This window comes from Electrona antarctica (assembly GCF_951216825.1).
Source record: "Electrona antarctica genome assembly, chromosome: 19".
NCBI classification, from domain to species: domain Eukaryota; kingdom Metazoa; phylum Chordata; class Actinopteri; order Myctophiformes; family Myctophidae; genus Electrona; species Electrona antarctica.
The window spans coordinates 26,191,531-26,216,530 of NC_136800.1; the positions used below are offsets into that span (position 1 = coordinate 26,191,531).

General features: G+C 43.5%; 1 protein-coding gene across 1 annotated transcript in view; it reads left to right on the plus strand.

Moving 5' to 3' along the window:
- The window catches only part of basp1 (brain abundant, membrane attached signal protein 1), a 41,358-nt gene extending 21,960 nt beyond the window's left edge, over positions 1-19,398 (plus strand). Inside the window, exon 3 of the mRNA XM_079530567.1 lies at positions 17,478-19,398. Within this exon, the coding sequence (XP_079386693.1) occupies positions 17,502-18,305 (804 nt within the window). The 5' untranslated portion in view covers positions 17,478-17,501 and the 3' untranslated portion in view covers positions 18,306-19,398. The remainder of the gene's footprint in view (positions 1-17,477) is intronic.
- The last annotated feature ends 5,602 nt before the right edge of the window (positions 19,399-25,000 follow it).

A 25,000-nucleotide genomic window follows, 5' to 3' on the forward strand; every position in this document is an offset into this window, starting at 1 on the left:
AAAATATCACTATGTGTATACACACAAACACACAAAGCTGGGCATAGGAGGGGCTAGCACCCCTCAAAAAGTACTCTTATTGTTTTTATTTAATTTTTGAGGGGCGCTATCCCCTCCAACGTCTGGCTTTTGAAATGACATTATATGGCAGCCAAGTCTATGGACTTTTAATGTAGGTCATGTGACGTCATGTGGGTCAATTTAAATACATCTTGTGACTGGCGCCCCTCACTTAAAACGAGTGTGATTAATAATTTCTAGCCTCCCTATTTCATGTACAATATTTGTTTGAGATAAGCTACTTTTCTGTCATGTTTATAATGTGGCTACTTATATATGTCGGAAAGCAAGTATGTCCAAAAGCGCAACATTTCAGATGGATGCAGTATAGTTCATCTTTAGTCACAAGCTGTTGTTAATACTTTTCATTGGATCAATGAAAGTGACAAACTTAACCACTTTCAATTTAAACACATTATACCGGAAACAACACATCTACAAGCTCACAACATGTCGTAATGAGACATGTGAGCTAGTAGGACAAAGTGCATTAATAAAAAGAGAAGTTGATTTAGGTTTATGCCCGACAGCAACGGCATATAATGGACATGAACTTAGCAATAATTTGTAGCCCTCTCCTCCCTTTTTAACATCAATATTTCTTTAAGATAAGAGCAGCCCTGCTGCGCTGGGCCATAAAGCCTGTCTGTTTGCTCTTCTGATGAAACCTCAACACTGAACATATTTACCTCTTACAACCTCATGTGTGTGTGTGTGTGTGTGTGTGTGTGTGTGTGTGTGTGTGTGTGTGTGTGTGTGTGTGTGTGTGTGTGTGTGTGTGTGTGTGTGTGTGTGTGTGTGTGTGTGTGTGAGCGTGCATGCGTGTGTGTACATAATGGTTGTTTCTCGTTGGATCCATACAAGCTGAATCACATCCTCGTCATGACCTCTATGTACACATGGAATGTGTTGAGTTATCGCCTTTTTAAAGTTCAAATACGAGTCGATTTGGTATCGATTGCATTGACAAAGAACTCTGTGAGAATACATGCATGTAAAACAATGTTTAGAAGACTGGTGACCTCAGTAGAATAAAGAGAAATTAAAAAAATAAAAATAAAATCACACCCGTGTGAAGTGAGGGGCACTCTTATCATCATACAACTTCATGATGTAGGAGGATATTGTCAACTGGAATTTAGTCTTTGTGTTAGGACAAAATAGACGATTTGTTCGTCTACATCTACAACATTCTCCATTCATTGTCACAAAAATCACACCGGGTGTGATTTTTTTGTTACACTCAAACTGACAGTGAGGTTACATGAGGTGTCACATGATTGGTAGTGACTCGGTCACATGACAAGCCGTTACATCTTCTCATCACCAACAACAAGAGAAACAGTCCAGGTGAACTCTGACATGAATGTAAGAAAGTACTATTATATAATATTCTCTCTCTCTCTCTCTCTGTCTCTCTGCCTCTCTCTCTCTGCCAGCTGAGCAGTTGTAAACTGGAGCAGAAAATTTGGCCCAATCACAAAAAAGAGGAGAGAGAGAGAGAGAGAGAGAGAGAGAGAGAGAGAGAGAGAGAGTGAGTGAGAGAGAGAGGCAATGTTGTAGTTTGATGCCTCTTGTAGTTCAATTCAACAGACATTTGTCTCATGAAGACACATCGTGACACACACATATCAAACCTAAAGTAGGCTACTTAAAAAGACAAAGTAGCAGATCTGCAAGAGGTCAAAACACAGAGAGAAACTACACGTTTCGACTTTGTAGATCTACTACTTTTGCTATTTTTTTAAAGTACGTTTACTACATATATGAGGTTTCTACCCAACAGAGACCATACACTGCAGAGCAGAGACTGGACATTGTCCCACCCACCCTGAGCATCCATTTAACCATGAAGCCAGTACTGTAGTTCTGCCCAGAGGGCAATCACGGCACAAGGGCCGCTTTTGCATGATCAGCAACCTCCTTCCTAAAGTGTATATTCATGGACCACATATAGTCAAGTGAAATTCATAGATTGATGTTTGTGTTGAGTATGTGAATAGTGAAGAGTGTTCTGAAATGTAGTTGTAAGGAGTGTCCTTGTGGTCTGTCTGTCTGTCTGTCTGTCTGTCTGTCTGTCTGTCTGTCTGTCTGTCTGTCTGTCTGTCTGTCTGTCTGTCTGTCTGTAATATGTCTACTTCTCTCTATCTCTCTCATTTCCAATAGGTTCCTTGGCACCCCCTGGTGGCCATCACTATGACAACCTGTGCCATAGTGAAAGTTCTGTGTGCCTAAATATTAGAAGAGAGAGAGAGAGAGAGAGAGAGAGAGAGAGAGAGAGAGAGAGAGAGAGAGAGAAGAAGAAGACAACGATAACAGTACTAACATGAATATAAAATAAAATTAATCCAGATACATCCAGATATACAACAAGTGGTGTGGTGTGCATGGTGATCGACAGCAGGGTAATTATAGCTGTTGTGCATAGCCAGAGAAAACTGCTGGTTTAGAACACACACACACACACACACACACACACACACACACACACACACACACACACACACACACACACACACACACACACACACACACACACACACACACACACACACACACACACACACACACACACACACACACACACACACACACACACACACACACACACAAAATTCATTGGTGTTTAGTGGATTGGATTCCCAATTGACAGAGCTAGAAAAAAACTCCTCGTCTGTAAATGGCTATTGATCGAGAGTGTGTGGGAGAGAGAGAGAGAGAGAGAGAGAGAGAGAATAGCGTGTGTGTTTGCTGGCTGCTTTAGAGTCACAGAACACACTCGGCACAGATGAAAGCGAGCCAGGGAGCTTTGAATTTCTCCTCTATTTTCATTCCCCTCCGAGAATCGACCCGCCCGTTTACCCAACGTGAAAAACATTTCTAAATGCTTTGTTGACGCAGAGGAATTAATGAAAATGAGTAACATACAGAGGAGAGTTAAAGGGCCACTTTACCGATTTTGAATCAAAGTACTGCTTTTACAATGACAATTTAGGCATTTATCAGACACTCTTCATCCAGAGCGACATAGCAAGGCAGAAAATGTGTTTTTTGTCAAATATCTCCACTTTTCCACGGGCTTCACAGGGATGACATTCTGTCCGGGCGAGGGGCCCGGAATGACCGATGGACAGAATTTAACAAAACTTCCTTTAGGAAGCACAAACGTCATCACAAATTGACCAGGGAAGCACAAATGTATGGGGCACACAATTAGCAGGTGGTGTGATAAATTACCCAGCACCACATTTGTGCTTCCCTTATTGGTGATGATGTTAGTGATGATCAGAGGAAGTTTTGATAAATGAAGTCCAGCTGTCATTCCGGGCCCCTCGCCCGGAGAGAATGTCGTCCGCGTGAAGCCAGTGGAAAAGTGGAGATATTTGACTAAACACATGTTTTTTTGCCAGATCTTTCACATGGATATGAAACTATAGGACAATATCTGACTCCAAGTCTTTGGAATTATGTATTGGGTGATTACACATGCAGCGCAGAGAAGATTAATGCCGCCATTCTGCCGTTGCTAACCGTGAGCGGATACGACCGATCTATGGCTGTGATTAGTGGAATACATGAAATATATGTAACATCACAGACATTCTAGAACACAGAGACATTGTGCCTCAATAATCTAGGATTCACAGGTAAACCAAGAACCTAGCAGCAAAACAATATACTATCAAAATAATAATCATCTTTAAAGCAGCGCGCAACCACTTCTATAAATGTCTGTCTGTGTGTCTGTCTGTCTCATAAACACCTGAAACCGATTAGCAACAACCAGGACCGGAGTGCCTCTTAGGCCGGCTTTAGACTGCAGTCACATAAAGTCAAATCCGATTCAAATCCGATTTTTTCTCAAATCCGATCTTTTGGCCCAGTCATTCACACTACCGTTTGCAAGTGACCAGATCCAATCTGTGCATTCAGACTGATTTTAACAACACAACTCTAAAGACGCCTTGCGGCGACAAATCTGCTTTGGTTACCGTGGTAACCAACAACAATCTAACAAAAAAGTTAGGAGCGCACACAGTAGGGAGGTGCTGACCACGGGAGACAAACTTTAAGATAGAAAGGAGAGGTCGCACAGCTCGTAGTCCCGATGCCAAAAATATTTTTTATTATACAATACATTGAGAAACAAGTATGACTGCCGTAGCAGACAACACGCAGCACTCCAGGTTAAAACAAAATCCTTCTAGGTTCAAGGCTCGAGATATAAGTTGAGGTGAAGAAAATGCCAGCACTCATTGTATGTCCTTTGCATGATTTTATTTACCTCTGACGAGAGTCATTATCAATACATTAAAAAGTATTTTTGGCATCGGGACTACGAGCTCTCCTTTCTATTTTAACCAACAACTATCTGACATTGCAGATAGGACCGCGTGTAGCCGTTCTCCTCATATATCCTCATAAACGGCCTTGTTTCTGTACATTTAGAGAAGTTTAGAATATTGTACAGAATAACGGAGGCATCCTCCAGTGTGTCTCCTCCCCAAGTGACATGACAGCCAGGATCGAGGAGCGCATTGTCATTTCACATCCTACCCGGTTTGCATTTAACCGCACCTCCCCCCCCCCCCCCCCCCCCAAATAAACAAATGATCACAGCGTTACTGCCGCCAAATTATTAACATTTTCGCTAGAAAGAGACTGTATCAAATATGAGTGACGATACAGAGACACCTCCCCGACATATCGTTTTGACAGTTTATTTATTTTTGGACCACAATGCTTATATGAGACGATTTAAAATTAAACTTTTTCGACCCTGGACCAAGGGATGAGCGAGTGACGTCAGGACTTTGGTACAGATTTCATCGTCTGTCCGCTCCGCTGTAGTGCTAATATAATGAAGTGACATTATTCCTATAAAACAAACGTGTGTTGCAATATTGTTTTCCTCTCATTTCTGTCCTCTCGCTTGTTTTCTTTTGCTCTCGTTTGGTTGTTTTTCTCTCTCTATTGTTTGTTTACTTAAATACAAATACTCGCGCTCTGTAATGACGTCATGTTAGTAGCGCTCGGGTCGCGCTGCGGGTGACGTTTGGACAGCTTGATATGTGACTCAGGTCACTTCATGTGGTCGTTGCATTCAGACTGAGCCAGATCTCCTCAGATCGGATATAAATCGGATTTGAAACCACCTCTGGATGTGACTCAAGTCACATTTGAAAAAATCGGATTCCATGTGACCTGTCTGCATTTAGACTTATTTAAGCAAATCGGATTTCTATCTTGAAGTGACACAGATCTGATTCAGGCTAGATTTGGCTGCCAGTGTAAAACAGGCCTTAAAGACACATGTGCGCACACACATACACATTTATGCCCATAACTTTATACCAGAACCATACAATTGCATGTCTGAGTTATATAATTAATTGAAATGAATAAAGCTCCTGTACCTGCATCAGACATTATTTATATTGTAACCAAACTGTATTGAAGAACAAAAGGAAAACACAAAATAATTAAATTGAACAATCAATAGATAGATCAACATACAAATGAAAATGTTCAAACTGCGGTACTTTTAAAAAAAAAGTACCGCAACGCAAATTTCCTTTGAATGTCTCCAATGAGTAAAGTAGACCTATCAAAAAGTAATTCCAAAAGTAGTCAAACGCAAAATTGTAGATTTTCTGAAAATCAAGTAACCTAATCCATAAAGTCAGCAAATAAAAAGGCAATGCATTGCTAAAAAAATCGTATTCCTTACCTGACCTTCAAGTCAGGAGGCCACAGCAGGCTCCCTTGTCCAAAAGCTCTGAATTGATTCGGAGCTTAAACAGTCAGAAACGTTCAACCAAAATTCCTTTCTTCCCCTTCAGAAAATGATGTATGTAGATAATGTATTCGGTCAAACTACTCAGTGGTTTAAGTTCTGATTCTGGTTTAGTATTGGCCTGAAAAGAGTCTCTTTGACAAACCACCACCAAACACTATTTTTGAAAATCTAAAATGGAACCTTGCGCATGCGCGACTGCCCGAGAATGTTAGACAAACATTTTAGAAATAATACATTCAAAGACAATGTGAGGAGGCTGATAGGCTACGTTACTCCCATACACAATGTGAGGAGGCTGATGGCTACGTTACTCCCATACACAATGTGAGGAGGCTGATAGGCTACGTTACTCCCATACACAATGTGAGGAGGCTGATAGGCTACGTTACTCCCATACATTGTGAGGAGGCTGATAGGCTATGTTACTCCCATACACAATGTGAGGAGGCTGATAGGCTACGTTACTCCCATACATTGTGAGGAGGCTGATAGGCTACGTTACTCCCATACACAATGTGAGGAGGCTGTTAGGCTATGTTACTCCCATACACAATGTGAGGAGGCTGATAGGCTACGTTACTCCCATACACAATGTGAGGAGGCTGATAGGCTACGTTACTCCCATACATTGTGAGGAGGCTGATAGGCTACGTTACTCCCATACACAATGTGAGGAGGCTGATAGGCTACGTTACTCCCATACATTGTGAGGAGGCTGATAGGCTACGTTACTCCCATACACAATGTGAGGAGGCTGTTAGGCTACGTTACTCCCATACACAGACTGTGTGTTCATTCTCTGTCGGTCATTCACAAACCTGTTGTCATTGATGGACCATTACCATTTGGGCCGTCTGAGAATGGACACATTCCACCATCAGGGCCGATTCTACCCCCCTGTGCCGCTTCTTACGGAGCATCTGGGGACCTTGGGTGTACATGATTTTCCTAACCTACGGTCTGCCGAAAATCATATATCCCCTCGGAGTAGCAATATTTGATGGTCTGACGAGCTTCACAGGTCTGGGCATGCTGAAGGCCAATGATGATCCTCATCGTCATTGTCATCTTACTTTTGCTGGAATTGACGCCATTCCGAGTCGGATCCTGATGAATTTGACCTGAGCTTTATACTGAGCATTGTACTGTGTTGAAAATCAGGGAAAGGTTTTGTCACGTGACACATCCAGGTCAGCTTGTCAGGACATGTTAAGTAAGGGACAGGTGCAGCCAAAGGCTATAGAGTTCTCTTCTCTTCTCTTCTCTTCTCTTCTCTTCTCTTCTCTTCTCTTCTCTTCTCTTCTCTTCTCTTCTCTTCTCTTCTCTTCTCTTCACGCACCCCTGTGATTGAAAGACAGACAGACAGACAGACAGACAGACAGACAGACAGACAGACAGACAGACAGACAGACAGACAGACAGACAGACAGACAGACAGACAGACAGACAGACAGACAGACAGACAGACAGACAGACAGACAGACAGACATGAGATTGGTACTTATCTAGACCAGTGGTTCTCAACCTTTTGAAACCGTGACCCCCCAAAATAATCATGAATACTTGCCCTGACAAGCACTTGGAGGAGTTGAGACCCTGACAAGCACTTGGAGGAGTTGAGACTCGGTTCCACAGATACATAATTGTGAAAATAGTCGCTTAACTTCACTCAGTAGAGCCAGTAGAAGTCCTAGAAGCATACCCTACTTTGTTTACTAAGGTAATAAAATCAAGTGTAGAGTCCGGTCAAATCTTCATTGTAATCAATGGCGTGGTAATCCTTCTGCAGCCAGCCGGAGGGGTCCGTGGCACATTCAAATGGTTGTGTGACCCAAAACTGGGCCCCAGCCCGTTGTTTGGTAACCACTGAGCTAAAGCACTTGCAACGTCTTGCAGGATGCAAGTTAGGCGAAAGGAGGATTTAATTAGAAGATGTGGAGACAGCCAAGGGACATATCCTTGGAGTGTGTCCCCAGATAGAGGCTCCGTACCTGGGCATGATGTGTCTCTCGTCTGCTGCGTCCCCGGGGACTGTTGTACGCTTAATGAAGTCTGTTAGCTGTAGCACTTTTAGTGTTCATACTTTGTTTCAGTGTAAGCACTTGCAGCAGCCGTTCCCAACCTGTGAGCCAGGGCCCACTGGTGGGCTGATGAGGATCGAGTGCAAGTGGGCCCCCCAAATAATAGGCAAACTACCGATTTAAAATTACATTAATACAAACAATTATAACAACGCAAACAACAACTTGCGTCCTCATCTTCGTCATCAATGTTTGTGTTAAACAATGTTTGTGTTTACAATAAACACTCACAATTTATTGTCCATTCATTGTCACACACCAAAAGCTGCATGGATAGGCTATCACCCCTCAAAAATAATAATATTACAAATGCATCATTAAATACAATGCAACACACATTGATACAATAATGGGGTCCCAGCTCTCTCTCTCTCTCTCTCTCTCTCAAGAGTTCAATTATTGTTAAACATTCTGCATTAGCCTACTTAATTTACAATTAAGACAATTAGACTTAATAGACACAATTAGAATTATTTACAAGTGCTTGTAAATACACATGCCTAGTGTCCCTATTCACTGAACAGCTGTTCGCTAAGCCGCTATGCTAGCTGTTTTGATGTGATGTTCACAGACATAATTATCAGTCTCACTCAGTCTGAATATGTTAGTTACCATGACATTGACCTAACACATGAATTGTGTTTCTCAATGTGTTCGTTTGGCAAAAGTTGACAATGTAACACCAAGCCTGACTGGACTGGCTGAGAAAACAAGGAAGTGTTTCTATCTGGTGGCCACAGAGTGTAACTACTTTCTCTAGTGATTCATTTTTGAATAGTTTCATGATTGTCATGTTGCCATGATTGTAATCTTTTTAGAAAAGCAATAAGCCACGCGAGGTCCGAGGTTACCTTGTATTTTACAGTCTGTAGTCTGAGAGGGCTAGAGTGACTCCACTGCACGTTGTGACTCACCACGCCTCTCTCAGCCATTATAAAATACAAGGTAACCTCACACCTCTTGTGGCTTATTGCTTTATTCTAATAGCACGGCTGTGTGGGAACTGAATCAATTCGGCTGTGTGTCGCCAGGAGGGAACTTCAGGGGGACATTCTGCTCTTCCAGTTGTCACTGGAGGCAACTTAATCCAGCACAAACACACTGTGTTGAAAACCTTCAATATTGTAGCGTGGTAGCTGTCACCTCCAAAGAGATACAGATTGTAACAGCAGCTTGACCGTATCCGTTTGGGTCTGCTGTCAGATGCACCGTGCAGTTGAACATTTATCACACTGTAAGGACATCAGATTTTTCACTTGTGAACTTGTGAACTCAATACTGTCGCAATCTGGCGGAGTCAGGTTATGAAGAAGGTCCGAGCGACCGAAACGTTGCGTCAATAAACGTTTATGTGAAGAAAGTGTATAATACGGATACACAATACACAGATACACAATACACAATACGGATACTATAGGGTTTAATTGGTTAGACAAATTATGCATGACTTCTCTGTTTTTGGGCGAGTCAAAATGCGAAAATAGCAGATTTTGTCGCAGTGTTATGCGTTGTGAGCTGCTGCACCACCCAAGGGTATTTTTGTTCAACTAATGACAGCACTAGTTCTTCACCTAGGCTATACTATTGTGTGTGTGCATGTGCATGTGCGTGTGCGTGTGCGTGTGCGTGTGTGTGTGTGTGTGTGTGTGTGTGTGTGCGTGTGTGTGTGTGTGTGTGTTTATATACAGTGTGTTACAGATCCAGATACTGACATGTTTTATTCCCAAAATGGAAATTGAGGCATTCTGGGAAATAAACTCTTATGAGTAGCATTTCAGAAGCAACACACGCACGCACGCACGCACGCACGCACGCACGCACGCACACACGCACACACACACACACACACACCTCCCACAAGGAGCTGACTTAGCAGCAGTATGATATATTACTCTCTACAGAAAACTTTTTTTCATCATGAACGCAGTGTTGGAATATTGGACTTAACAACTTAAACACTATATGGTTAACTGGTGTCCCTCAGGGCTAGTATATTTCTGTTAGTTTTCTGTTATTGTGTGGGGAAAGCTTTCACTGAAATTAGCAGATCGACAAGCTCACAACGCGTCACAGCTGATTTCTTTTTTATAGCCTTCCCCACAATGGATGCTGGAGTATAAGTGCTGAAGTACAGGGTCAGCCAAAATGTAGAAGTAAGGCTGCTGAACGAGCGCTAAAGCGGTGAAACGCACCGGTCAAATTTCCGTGCCTTTTATTGTTCTTAATCTGTCACTTTCACTCACGTCTCTTCTCTTCTCTTCTCTTCTCTTCTCTTCTCTTCTCTTCTCTTCTCTTCTCTTCTCTTCTCTTCTCTTCTCTTCTCTTCTCTTCTCTTCTCTTCTCTTCTCTTCTCTCCCACTAGTGTGATTGTAATCTTTTTAGAAAAGCAATAAGCCACGCGAGGTCCGAGGTTACCTTGTATTTTATAGTCTGTAGTCTGAGAGGGCTAGAGTCACTCCACTGCACGTTGTGACTCACCACGCCTCTCTCAGCCATTATAAAATACAAGGTAACCTCACACCTCTTGTGGCTTATTGCTTTATTCTAATAGCACGGCTGTGTGGGAACTGAATCAATTCGGCTGTGTGTCGCCAGGAGTGACCCACTTCAGTCTGAATTTAACAGCTTATTTTTTCCCACCCTCAATCTTGTTTATTTCACATGTATGCAATCTCTTGTTGCTCTCTGTCCTTTCTGTATTGGAGCGAGAGAGAGAGAGAGAGATGACTGTGAACCTCTAAAAGTTGAATGAAAGTATTTCCTCGAGTTTGTGTGCGTGCGTGCGTGCATCGTTTTTGCCCAATTTAGTTGTTATGCCAATTAATTCCTCCTACACCTCCTCACCTGCTAGTGAGGAGCCAACACCGGAAGGTCTTGTGGCAGCGGTGGCCGAACGGATAGCGGCGCGGTCTAGATACCGGAAGGTTCCCAGTTCGAACCAGCCGTCCGACACGTTAAAATTACCACAGCTGAAATGCCCTTGAACAAGGCATCAACCACTACGATGAAATGTGTTCTATGAGCAGGGCCTGGCTGGAAACAAGTTCTTGAGCTTAGCCCAGATACCCTGGGTAAATATAGATTTCATTTCATTTCATTTCTCCGTTCTATACTCTTCCCGATCTCCCTCCGTGCACGGCTTAAACCGTCCCCGAACGCAAACAATTGTGTTCGTATAGACGCCCCATGCAGTGTAGGCTATGTAGGATGTGTCGTGCTTGTCTTCAGTGATGTCCAGTGTCCATATAGTTGTGGCAGTAGTCGCTGGCATATCTCTCACCTGTGGCAGCAGAAAGCAACAGAACACATACGTGTCTGGTTTACTGCTCATGTTTGTTCAAGCACAGCTTGCCACACCTGCACATCGATTTATGACACGGATGTCGTGGTATAGTACTTGAAACGCGGGACATTTGTTTTGTTCATGGGGGACGCGGGACAAACACATGTCCACACAGAGGATCCCATGAATCTACACGTTTCAAGTACAACATTTTCACATTCTAGCACATTCTACAATATACCAGTGGTTCTCAAACTTGTTCTGAAACTTGACAGAAGTCAAGGAGCCCCACATTGATGTGTATTTGGTGGTGGACCCCCATCTGAAAATGTTTTGGTTAGTGGAGCCGAGCCGATCATGTGCTTGATCCCGGGTGGTCATATTACGCGGTAGCCTCTGCTATATAATATGATTTATTGTTGTTATTTATTGTGTTTATTGTGGAGCTTGAGTGAGTCGTGTGGTGATGTGGACCAGTATATGTGATGAGGCTTTTACTGCTCAAGATGGAGATCTCCGTCTTTTTAATTAATTACGTCCAAAATTACCTCAGAATTGTACTTAGTTACTTTCCACCACTGAATGACACTACACTTCCTTTAGGTTAAAGGACAGTATTTTAGTCTGGGGCAGAGATCCAGTATACTTCCTTTAGGTTAAAGGACAGTATTTTAGTCTGGGGCAGAGATCCAGTATACTTCCTTTAGTTAAAGGACAGTATTTTAGTCTGGGGCAGAGATCCAGTATACTTCCTTTAAGTTAAAAGACAGTATTTTAGTCTGGGGCAGAGATCCAGTATACTTCCTTTAGGTTAAAGGACAGTATTTTAGTCTGGGGCAGAGATCCAGTATACTTCCTTTAGGTTAAAGGACAGTATTTTAGTCTGGGGCAGAGATCCAGTATACTTCCTTTAGGTTAAAGGACAGTATTTTAGTCTGGGGCAGAGATCCAGTATACTTCCTTTAGGTTAAAGGACAGTATTTTAGTCTGGGGCAGAGATCCAGTATACTTCCTTTAGGTTAAAGGACAGTATTTTAGTCTGGGGCAGAGATCCAGTACACTTCCTTTAGTTAAAGGACAGTATTTTAGTCTGGGGCAGAGATCCAGTATACTTCCTTTAGTTAAAGGACAGTATTTTAGTCTGGGGCAGAGATCCAGTACACTTCCTTTAGTTAAAGGACAGTATTTTAGTCTGTGATCGCAGAGATCCAGTATACTTCCTTTAGTTAAAGGACAGTATTTTAGTCTGGGGCAGAGATCCAGTATACTTCCTTTAGTTAAAGGACAGTATTTTAGTCTGGGGCAGAGATCCAGTATACTTCCTTTAGTTAAAGGACAGTATTTTAGTCTGGGGCAGAGATCCAGTATACTTCCTTTAGTTAAAGGACAGTATTTTAGTCTGGGGCAGAGATCCAGTATACTTCCTTTAGGTTAAAGGACAGTATTTTAGTCTGGGGCAGAGATCAAGTATACTTCCTTTAGGTTAAAGGACAGTATTTTAGTCTGGGGCAGAGATCAAGTATACTTCCTTTAGGTTAAAGGACAGTATTTTAGTCTGGGGCAGAGATCCAGTATACTTCCTTTAGTTAAAGGACAGTATTTTAGTCTGGGGCAGAGATCCAGTACACTTCCTTTAGTTAAAGGACAGTATTTTAGTCTGTGGCAGAGATCCAGTATACTTCCTTTAAGTTAAAAGACAGTATTTTAGTCTGGGGCAGAGATCAAGTATACTTCCTTTAGTTAAAGGACAGTATTTTAGTCTGGGGCAGAGATCCAGCGAAGCACACACGCCAGACAAAGAGCCAGTGTTCCTTCCAATGAGTGTAAATCATTGTGTTGTTGTCACACCAGCCGGGAGTCACACGGTGTCGGGGACAGTGGAGTGTCCATTGTCAGCCCAGTATAAAGCAGTGGAAGGAACGACAGTGCTGGCGGACTGCTTCTGTGAGCTGCGTATGGAAAGGGAAGCTTGCGTGATTGGTGGAATGGTGCTGTGATTAACGGTTAAGACCCAATCAGGCAGGCAAGCTGTCGGAAGCGTATATAGACTGACTTCAACTGATTTCTTCAACTTCAGCTGGTTATATTATGTTGTTACTTATGGCACTGGTTCTCAAAGCAATGTCCGGGGAACCTCAGCGGATAAATAAGTTAGCAAAAATCCCGTATGAGAGTTCCTGGCACAGCTTGTAACAATATAGAGCTATTCAACACAAATTTGGACAAAAGAAAACCACCTGTCTCTGTGAACTTGTGAAGCATATGAAACTACCTAGTAGTTTCTTTGCACCCTGGATACAGCATGTCCACAGTAGGGTTGGATACAGCATGTCCACAGCAGGGTTGGATACAGCATGGCCACAGTAGGGTTGGATACAGCATGTCCACAGTAGGGTTGGATACAGCATGTCCACAGTAGGGTTGGATACAGCATGTCCACAGTAGGGTTGGATACAGCATGTCCACAGTAGGGTTGGATACAGCATGGCCACAGTAGGGTTGGATACAGCATGGCCACAGTAGGGTTGGATACAGCATGGCCACAGTAGGGTTGGATACAGCATGTCCACAGTAGGGTTGGATACAGCATGGCCACAGTAGGGTTGGATACAGCATGGCCACAGTATAGGGTTGGATACTGCATGTCCACAGTAGGGTTGGATACAGCATGGCCACAGTAGGGTTGGATACAGCATGGCCACAGTATAGGGTTGGATACAGCATGGCCACAGTAGGGTTGGATACAGCATGGCCACAGTAGGGTTGGATACAGCATGGCCATAGTAGGGTTGGATACAGCATGTCCACAGTATAGGGTTGGATACAGCATGTCCACAGTATAGGGTTGGATACAGCATGGCCACAGTAGGGTTGGATACAGCATGTCCACAGTAGGGTTGGATACAGCATGGCCACAGTAGGGTTGGATACAGCATGGCCACAGTAGGGTTGGATACAGCATGGCCACAGTAGGGTTGGATACAGCATGGCCACAGTATAGGGTTGGATACAGCATGGCCACAGTAGGGTTGGATACAGCATGGCCACTGTAGGGTTGTCCCGATCCCATCACGTAATCGGAAATAGGGGGCGATCACGTTATTTTCAAATGATCGGAATCGGATCGGGAGCAAAGAAACGTGATCGGGACATCCCTAGTATCAATATTATATCCATATCATGATATTAGACTGGATATTGTACTATTGTGATAAGTGTTCTATAAAAATAAAAATGTCGGATCGGTAAATATCGGTATCAGCAGATACTCAAAATCAAATAATCGAAATAGGATCGGGAGCAAAAAAGCGTGATTGGGACAACCCTAGTCCACAGCATTAATAATATTATAATTCATGATAATAATTAATGAATGTGTAAACTGAGGATGTCTGTGCAGTGCAGCGCATGCCGTTCATTTTGTGTTCATAGTTTCGAGCAGAAGGACGTCAGCTTGTTGAAACCCTCTCTCCCACGGCGAGGACAGATGGTGACACGCATGCTCACACGCACACTCATCCGCGCACCCGTGCACGCACGCACGCACGCACGCACGCACGCACGCACGCACGCACGCACACAGAGAGCATCCATTCTTATCCATGAAAAAAAAAAGCTTTTTCCTGGACCCCAAACCCTATATGCATGAGCCAAGAGTCTGCATTTACTATCGGTTGGAAACCTTGTATATCCAATGGAGAACCTGTTTTCCAATGGATCAAATGCAGTAATTATTCAGTCACAATACTTTTCATTGGTTCAATATTTTGTTGCTGTCGGGCAGAAAGCTCCTATATTCATATTCCCTTTTTCTCATCATAAATTAATGCCCTACTGCCTACTTGATCACACTAGCGTCTCACATCAAAAAGACAGTAACAGATAAGCGAGCTTGTAGATTTGTTACTTTTGCTGTTTTTGAATTTTAATCCTGAAAAGTAACAGTTTTGGACATTATGATGTTTCCACCCGACGGTGGACGATTGATAAATCACACGCAAACCTTCAGTTTCAAAATAATAAACATGCGTTGAGAGCTTATACTGTACTGTAGATCGGCTATTTTCAATGCTTTTGTGCAACACACCGTGTCTGTGTCTGTGTGTGTGTGTATGTGCGTGCGTGCGTGCGTGCGTGCATGTCTGTTTAGCCAGGTGGCAGGTGGTATACATCAACATGCTATCCGCCTGCTCATAATCTCAGTTACTGTATGTGCAACCCATGCCAGCCAGGGTTGTGAGTTCCAATCATAGCAGTGCATGGTGGAAGAAGCACTCAGCTTTCTTATATTAACAGTTTGACGCCATACCCCGCGGAACCCGCCTTTTAATCAAATATCCTACGCTGCCTGGATTGTTTTATTACCTTTGGAGCATACGCTGAAGTATTTGGGCGTTTGTTCCGTGAAAATCGGGTAAGAAATGGTCGTTCGTCTTGTTATGATCAGATGCACCAGCGGCCATGACAATGCGAAACGAAACCAAAGTGCAGAGCAAGTTGTAGTCCAAACAAACCCCCCGTCCACTTGCATTGGGCTCAATTTCCCAGAAGCCCTAGCAGCCCAGATGATGACTTGATTTCCGGTTTCGTCATCATAACGCGACGGCCTCGTCATCAGGTCACGGATAAATGCGCTGTTTATTTTTAATTATTTTAAAACAGAGAATTAAACGCATTAAACAAATAGCGGGAATGTCGTATTATGCAGCGGCGCAACACTGGATCAAACAATTAGCGGCAGTAGAACTGTTTTAAAGGCAACAAAAATGTTATTGCATATTTAAGTAAAAGTCCTGTATTCAAAATTGTAATCGTAATATCATCAACATATACTTACTTAACATTAAAGTACTCATTATGCAGATTTTTGGTAGGCTACTTTTAGTGTATTTTGATGACAATACGTTTTTCCTTTTTATCAAATACAATTTTGAATACACAACTTTGACTTGTATCTCTGCATTGTGATATTGCAGCTTTTACTTCTTTTACTTGTACTCTTCTTCACCGTTGAGCAATCGGTACATCTGCTGTTTTTGGCGTGTGACCATTATTGTCTATTATTATGTGCTATTTTTGGCGTGTGACCATATTGTATACTGTATGCTATTTTGGGCGTGTGACGTGGCATGCAACTGAGCATAAATGAGGCGTGAGAAACTATTTTTGGCTATGTGGAGCTTGTAGATCTGCTATCTTGGGAAGGTGATCATGTGGCGTGAGAGATGTTTTCATCCCCATGGGTGTGAAGAGCTCTCTGCACCAAAGCACCATGGGACTTCAAGGGCTGTTTGATGGCAGCGTTGCCCGGGTAACAGATCGGCTCAGTCGGCGTACAAACCTTGTATCTCCATATTTACACCTTTTATGTTTTTTGCCCTCCCTCCGTAAATGAAGGGCCCATTTCATCATACCAGAGCGTCAAACGAAAGTAGCAAAAATAGTGCTAAAATAGTAAAAAGTTGTCGATCTATATCATCTACCATTACATCTCACAGCGTGTCTCACCACATTGTGAGCTTGTGGTTAAGCTAAGGATCTCTTTGGGATTTTAAGGATATTAAACCAGTGAAAATTAATTAACAAGACTAAATAATAACTAAATTGGATTCATTGGTACATTCATTGGCTATTATTATTGTGACATACAAGGTTTCCATCTGACAGTGATGAGATATTGTAATACCCTCCACATTCTCTCTCTCTCTCTCTCTCTCTCTCTCTCTCTCTCTCTCTCTCTCTCTCTCTCTCTCTCTCTCTCTCTCTCTCTCTCTCTCTCTCTCTCTCTCTCTCTCAGCTGTCAGAAGATGCTTTTTGCATCCTCAATGAGCAGAACATCTGAGGAGAGATGAGATTAGATGAGAAGGCGAACATGAAAGACTCTGGAGAGCAATGCTGCTGTGTTAGATTCTGATTCTATTGCACTTGTAGTTAACTGTACTGTACTGTACTGTACTGTACTGTACTGTACTGTACTGTACTGTACTGTACTGTACTGTACTGTACTGTACTGTACTGATTTTCTAGTGGGCCCTGATCCACAAACTGTTGGGAATCATTGATCTAGGCTAGCCTACTACTGAATACTGCTCAATTATTCGACTGCTTAAAATTGGGACACTTTCATTGTTGTATTAAACGTTGTCATCAGATGTGGGGAAGGATTCCTGTCAAACTGTAATATAATATGAAAACAAGCATAATGAAATGTTCCTGCTGTCTCATATCTGCTGTATTTGTCTTTGTCTTCCAGAGAGCCAAGACAGTAACGTGAACCATGGGAGGAAAACTGAGCAAGAAGAAGAAGGGTTACAATGTAAACGACGACAAAGACAAAGATGCCAAGGCTGAGGGGGCGTCGGCCGAGGAGAGCGAAGCGCCAAAGGAAAACAAGGATGAATCCGCCGCCGCCAACGACTTAACGGAGGCAGCGGCGGTGACAGCCAACGATACGGCGGCCGCCACCAAGGGCGAAGACAAGAAAGACGCTCCCGCCGCCAAGGAGGAGGACAAGAGCGCCACCAAGGAGCCCGAAAAACCAGCCGCCAACGCCACCGAGCCCAAAGCAGAGGCTCCCAAAGCAGAGGCGCCCAAAGCAGAGGCGCCCAAAGCAGAGGCGCCCAAAGCAGAGGCGCCCAAAGGCCCCACTGCCGAACCTCCAGCCAAGGTCGAGGAGAAGCCGAAAGAAGCGGCGGCCGCCGCTCCCCCTGCTCCTGCTAAAGAGTCAGCACCGCCCGCGGCTGCCGCTGTGGCAGCGCCTGCCGCCAAGGAGCCCGAGACCAAGGCCCTCACTTCTGCGGCGGTGCCCGAGAGCAAAGTCGAGGCCGACGCCAAAAAGACTGAGGCCCCGGCAGCTCCAGTGGCGGCCGCAGTTCCCGAGGCCCCAAAGCCAAAAGAAGCAGCGGCCCCGGCTCCCGCTGCTGCTCCCGCTGCTGCTCCCACTGCGGCCCCGCCCAAGGATGCAGCTCCACCCTCTAGTTCAACACCAGCAGCCGCACCAGGTGACGCATCAGCGGCGGTCAAAGAGGCCGGCGCCACAGACGCACCAAGCAAGGATCAAACCGTAGCAGTTCAAAATTAATGGACAGCTTATTTTATCACAGTGGTTCTCAAACGTCTTTCATTTCAGGGACCCTCCATAACTCTGAAAGCATGCAAAGTAGAGCTGAAAGGACGCTTAAGGTGCCTACATGCTACCATGAGACATCAGAACAAAGGTCCTATGGGGCAGTTCATGGCTACCATTGTACCAAATGATGTCAAAAAGAAGTTGTTATGGGCGGTCTCAGGACTTTCAGCGGTCACCGCGGCACACCTATAGATGTTTTGAACTAGCCTTCAGAACCAAGAGGAAGGTGGGGTCAACTCGTCTGAATGTCAAAGAAGTATGAAAGATGTCAGGTCATTAAGAACTTATTTCTTATGGGCCACAAGCACTTTGTTTTGATGTCTTATGGTAGCGTGTAGCTCCTTTGTGGGTCCATTTGGTTCTGTTCCGTATGCTCTCAGAATTACAGACCTTTAAGGTTCCGTCTAGAACCCCCATCAAGGAACCCTGGGGGGCAGGTCCCTGAATCCCAGTTTGAGAACCACTGTTTTACAGAAATTCAAGAAAACAAAAACAAAAAAGTATCTAACACAACAACAATGAAGTAAAGAAAAGAAGAAAAAAAAAGAAGAGATGACACATTTTAATTAACTAGCCCACCCCATATTATGATAATGATAATAATAATTGTGATGATGATGATAATGATGATGATCTGTTGAAGGCTTGAGGATTGGAACAACCGCCTTGAGGAAGGACTGCGTCTTGAATTCGCTGCAGATGAGGATGATAATTATTATTATTATAATCAATATGTTTTCTTCTATTTATTTTCTGCTGTAGTCTTTGATCTTTGATACGAGTCTTTGTCATCCATCCATCCATCCATCCATCCATCCATCCATCCATCCATCCATCCACTCTCTCATACGATTAAACATTAAACCTGACCTCTCATCTTTGGTCACCAGTTGGTCCTTAGAGGGCCCCCTTTGAGGCACGGACGGATTATGGTTGTTGCCACTGGGTTCAGTGCCCAGGGGCCCTTGGTTACTAAGGGCCCTTGCCTACCTGGGACCCATAACACAACACTATATGTATAGGTTCAAATTATGCTCAAATACATGGGCCCTTCAGAATGATAGGTAAGGGGGCTCCTGCAAGTCTTAATCCGACCCTGGCCTTGAGGGCTCGGGGTACATACGTACACCCAGGCACCCCACCTGGAATGTTGGTTATAGTTTATGCGTTGAACGGAGAGGGACGGATAAGAATGTCTTCACCAGCTGGACACGCACGCACGCACACACACACACACACACACACACACACACACACACACACACACACACACACACACACACACACACACACACACACACACACACACACACACACACACACACACACACACACACACACACACACACACACACACACACACACACACACACACACAATCTTCATGTCCTCTCTCCTCTGCTCTCCCCTCCTTTCATCCCTCCCCTCTCCTGGTCTTCGTCGGCGTGTGGTGTTCTCCATGTTTCCCGGGTCCGGTACCACCTCCTCCTCCCGTCATTGTGGTTGTTCTCTATTGCGGTGCCGTCGACCTGTGATAATGCTTTTTTATTTTATTTAAAAAAAAAAACATTTTACACCCTTCTCACCTCCATCGCATGTTGTCGGGATTCGTTACGTGGGATTATAATGTTACGCCTCCCCAACTCCCTCCCCACTTAACCCTTGATTGAGGTTGTAGACTAGAATTGAGGCGTTGATGAACATTTCACAGACTGATATGATGTAATGGAAAGGATGTTGATGAAGTGCTAATTACATCGTGTAAGATGTTATTTTGAGCAGAGGAAAGCCATGGATGTCAGGTCCAGAGATCTTTATTGACACCTGCAACGTTCTACCCATCGACCGTTCCTGCGCTCGAACGACAATGCTCTATTAGCACAGCTAGGCTGAAACAACGATAAACATGGACGTGTCATGGTTGTGGCAACGATCCAAAGCCAGGTTGTAAATCACCAGGTTATTAGACACAGCCAGGAGGGTCAAATGTCACATTGATGAGCAGCCGCTCCTCACCAAACGCTGAACTATTTACTGCTGTAAGCCCTCGCAGAGCGCTGAAACACGACGCTTTTACGTTTTTACCATATAAATGCATGGAAGAAAGGTGCTGGAAGGTCCCAAAAAATGCTCTTGTGGACATGGCCCCTTAGACACATGAAGCCAAACTAAGAATGTATCATGGGAGAGGAAGGAGGCGGTGGTAACCAGAGCCTTCTATTGAAGTCCTTAGTCTGCAACGGTTTGTTTCCGCTCGAACCCAAATGGGGTCATTCATAGTTTCTGCATCTGTTCTGCTTTTTTTTCTCTTGCACGCGGTGGATCTGACATTATGTCTGATTAAAAAAAAAAAAAAACAATCTGTCAAAACTGTATAAAGAAAGTTAAGAAACACATTCTGGTGTGAACAGCCAGGCTCCTGTTCATACAATAATTTTGCAGTAATTTGCAGCGCTGCCGTGTGCAGTATGAAAAAAAACGTTAGATGTCATTTTGACGAGCAAAGTGGGATATTACTATATTATTAATTTTGTAAAATTTGCAAAAAACCTTTTTTCTTTAAATAATCTGTTAAGAGTGTTTGAAAGATCAGAAGGCAGCATATGGTCTTTACTCCTCCCCCTTCTGACCATGCATGGCTTCAGTTTTAGGAGACATACCTATAGATCATCTTCAAATATTACTTGCGGATAGTTCTTAGTATTTGTTTAAATGTACTTGGGAGCATGAGACAGATGGTGTCCAAAACATCAGAACTAAAATTGTAGACTTCAGGGAAGATGTTGGTATAGGAAAATCACGCAACGTTGACATGTAGATAATAGCAGATCTATAAGTGTACAACTGAAAAAGGTAGCAGATCTGCAAGCACGTTGTGAGCATGTAAAATCAGCTATTTTCAGCTCTCACTCTGCAAATTCCACCAAAGTACGCACCTTAACTCCTTGAACGCCAGAGGGCGGTAGAGCTTTAGCTAGAAAGTGCCAGCCGAATCTGTAACATGAGTGAAGATGGGGCGGTCTTTGTGTTCGAACTGAAATATGATCTTGACCGCGAGGTCTGCGGAGGCCCACCGAGGCCTAATAGCGCTTCGATTACTGTTTATGTTTAATGATTTATTACACGCCGATCATGCCTATTTCATCTCGTTTTGAGCCACAATGCCAATAAAGACGGCGTGCGTGCGTGCACGAGGGGATTTTGGCCGTTTTTACATAACTACTGTTTGACACCGAGGGTGATCAGTGCTTTTCCATCAGCGTAGTTCGATGGCTCCGGTTCGATTGCACAAAGCGGTGGTGCAGCAACATTCCTGTTAATGAAGGACCCCCAGCTTGGTTTGCATTAGGGCACAGACCCCCATGAATCGGAGAGTTACAGGCCTGTAAGGGTCCATTTGGTTCCTATCAATCATTTAGCTGAGGACACTCTGGAACCTCTGTCGAGAACCCCTTGGGGTCCCCGGACCCCATTAATTGAGAACCAGTGCGATATGACATGATCCATTAGCCAGATAATGAGTTCTGACGGGACCCATTTCCATGGTCGCCACGTTACTGCGGCGACCATGCTTCACCTCAGCCTCATGAACCGGTCTGGCTGTTCACGCAGAAGAGAATCTGTGATTGACAGTTCCTTTCTCCAATCTTTGCATTCTCTGCTGTAAGTGTCTCTCAAAGTGCAGTCCGGGGACACTCCAGGGGTGTTTGAGAGAACTGGGGGTCCTGGTCATGAAAATGTTTGAGGACCAGCGGTGCCAACAACACGATATTGTGTGGCGACATCCTCTTCATCGCTAGAGTACTTTGCATGTCTGTGGTCGGGTCCAAATATCTGCTATTTTGTTTGTATTTGTTTGTACGGAAAAATAATGTATTTTGTTGAAGGGGTATTTCACTTGAAAGCACTTCTGGGGCCATTTTCTTTTTCTTTCTTTTTTCCGTTTTCTTCTATGAGTCTAACATGTTGGAAATGGAGACTGAAGTTCAATGGGTTTATATAGGAGGGGGCCGTATATTGAATCAATCAACTTAATATCTATCTTGGGTGCACGTGAAAGCTCGAGTAGACGCTAAAGTTACCCCAGGAGTGTTCTAAAGTGGAACACCCCTTTAAGTCATTTGCATTCATGGCTACATTATTCCTCCATTTGGTATATTTTCCATTCCAGTAACTCACCACTCCACCCTCTCTCAACACCACATGTCATTCAAAACAAAGGAGAACGGAAATTTTAAAAATATAATAAAATTGGTGCGTTGAAAATTATATGTACTTGTAAAAATGGTGCAAAAGTAATAAAATGTAAGAAATGGATTGAAACTCGTGGAGAAGGATGTGCGTCTATTTATTTTATTCTTCAAACCAACGTTGTAGTAACTCATGCAAAGTGCATTTACCACAAGTTCAGTACTGCACTTCAGTACAAAGCAGTGTTCATTTTGACAGCAAATTTTGATTGGTGTGGTCATAGTCTTTTGAATTAGTCAACTAAATAACAAGATTTTAGTCAACTAAATCTACAGTTGATTTTGTCGACAAAAAATACGTTAGCGGGCCTCATGGCATCATAATGGCTGATTTCACACTCGGTTGCATGCTGAAAATAGCCGACATCACGTGTTGTGAATTTGTAGATCTGCTATTTTCAGCACCCGAGCGCAACCAAACTAAAATGACTTGTCTTTTAGTTCTACTGGACCTTTCTCCACTAGTCCCTCCCTAACATTTTATCTCAGTTTTTATTTGTTGACAAAATTATCAATATATTTACTCTTAGTTTTTGCCATCATAGCTTATAGTTTTTATCAAGTTTTTATTTAGTTTCCGTCAGTGAACAATTAAGGGTAGAACATTTCGTCATAGTTTTAGTCAACAAAATGCACACTGGTATAGGGGGGGTGGCCTCTGAAAGGTAAGAGAGCCTGCTTGTGAAGCCGAAGGACCAAACCCAGCATATAGACTAGGGTATGCGTGTGACATCATCATCATACCAGGAAGTTATGCTGGAAGGCCTACTGTGGCTAAAAACAACTTCTGAATTGGACAGCCCATACATCCAGACAGAATTAAACCGTAAACGACGTTAAACTCACTGTATGCATGCACATACCCTCTATGGTTGCGAAAGCTTTTTCGCAGTAAAATAGCAGATGGACAAGCTCACAACACGTCGGTTGGCTATTGTCAGTGAAAGCTTTCCCCACAGTAACAGAAAACAGAAAGGACACTATAGAGCCCTGAGGGACTCCACTCAACCACATAGGGTTTAAGTGGTCAACCTTTAACTGCCCCCGCTAGCGTCACACTAATGGCTCACGCTCAGTGGCGTAAAGAAACCTACTGCACTTAGGCAGGCCTACAATTTTGAGGTACTTTTCAATTTTTAGTACTTTGTAGATTTTGATTACAAATTTGAAAATAGCAGATCTATAGCTGCAAGCTCACATGCGTCACAGCTATTTCCAAAAGTTTTTTTCTACATTTTAACTTCTGCACAATGAGTACTTGTACTTTTGGTACTTTGAGTTCATTTTGATACCAATACTCGAATTGGTTTGTTCAAGTATTTCACGCATGTGCTATGTCTTGTCTACAGTGACAAAAATCAACACCCCAAGGAGTCGGGATCAAATTGTTATCAAATACATTTACTTTGTTACTTTACTTCTCTCTTTAGATCTGCAATTATCACGAAGCTGAGCTTGTAGATCAGCTATATATGCCTAATTCTATAGGAGATTTTTTATTTTTTTATTATTTTGGTACTGTAAGTATATTTATGCAAGCTGAGCTACTGATACAAATACGAACGAAAATAAAAGCCTGGGTGTATCAGGCTACTGATACACTGAGCTGGCAGTGCCAGGTATTCAGTCAACGTTATATCCTGTTTGTGGACACGACTGGTTGACAGGTGATATACTGCCTGACGCCTTCAAAACTATATCTCTCCCCAGAGCAAGCAGGCATATACTCTTATTAGCTCAGTGGTACAAAATGTCATGCACTTGCACACAGGAGACGCGGGTTCAAATCCAGAGTCGAACATGGAAGTTGCGTCACTCCGTGAAAGCTTCGGTCCGTAAAACAGTGCACTTTTTGCTGGTGTATATTCCTTCTTCTCACTAAATGTGTGCACTGAATACCAGTGCACCAAGTAGCATGCGGTACACCTGGCTACATAGACATAGAAATGTAGATGCCTCCTTGGGCTCTGGGGTGCTGTACCTCACAGTGAGGGCACCCGGAAGCGTGTGCCACAGAGACGTTCGGTATGCCAATCAGAGGTAATGTAAACGTTTGTTTTCTCATGTCAATAAAGCTCCTTTGAATTGAATTGAAAGTCCTGGAAAAGACGCAATGTGATTGGCCGGTAGTCACTTGAGCAGCACTTCCGACGCACGTCCTCCCTCCCGATGTGCTACAGGTCACGCCAACGAACTGCAGCAGCGAATGTTTTTATATCTATGCCTGGGTGGCTCAGTTGGTATAAGTGTATACCTTTGAATCACAAGTTGCTGGATTTGGTTTGATATAGGGCTACTGGATACTGCCAGCCCTGCAGCTTTGATGCACAACGGGTCAGAAATGCAGTTGATATCATTATATCATTACTTCCAGTGATAAAGCCTTTCTCACACAAA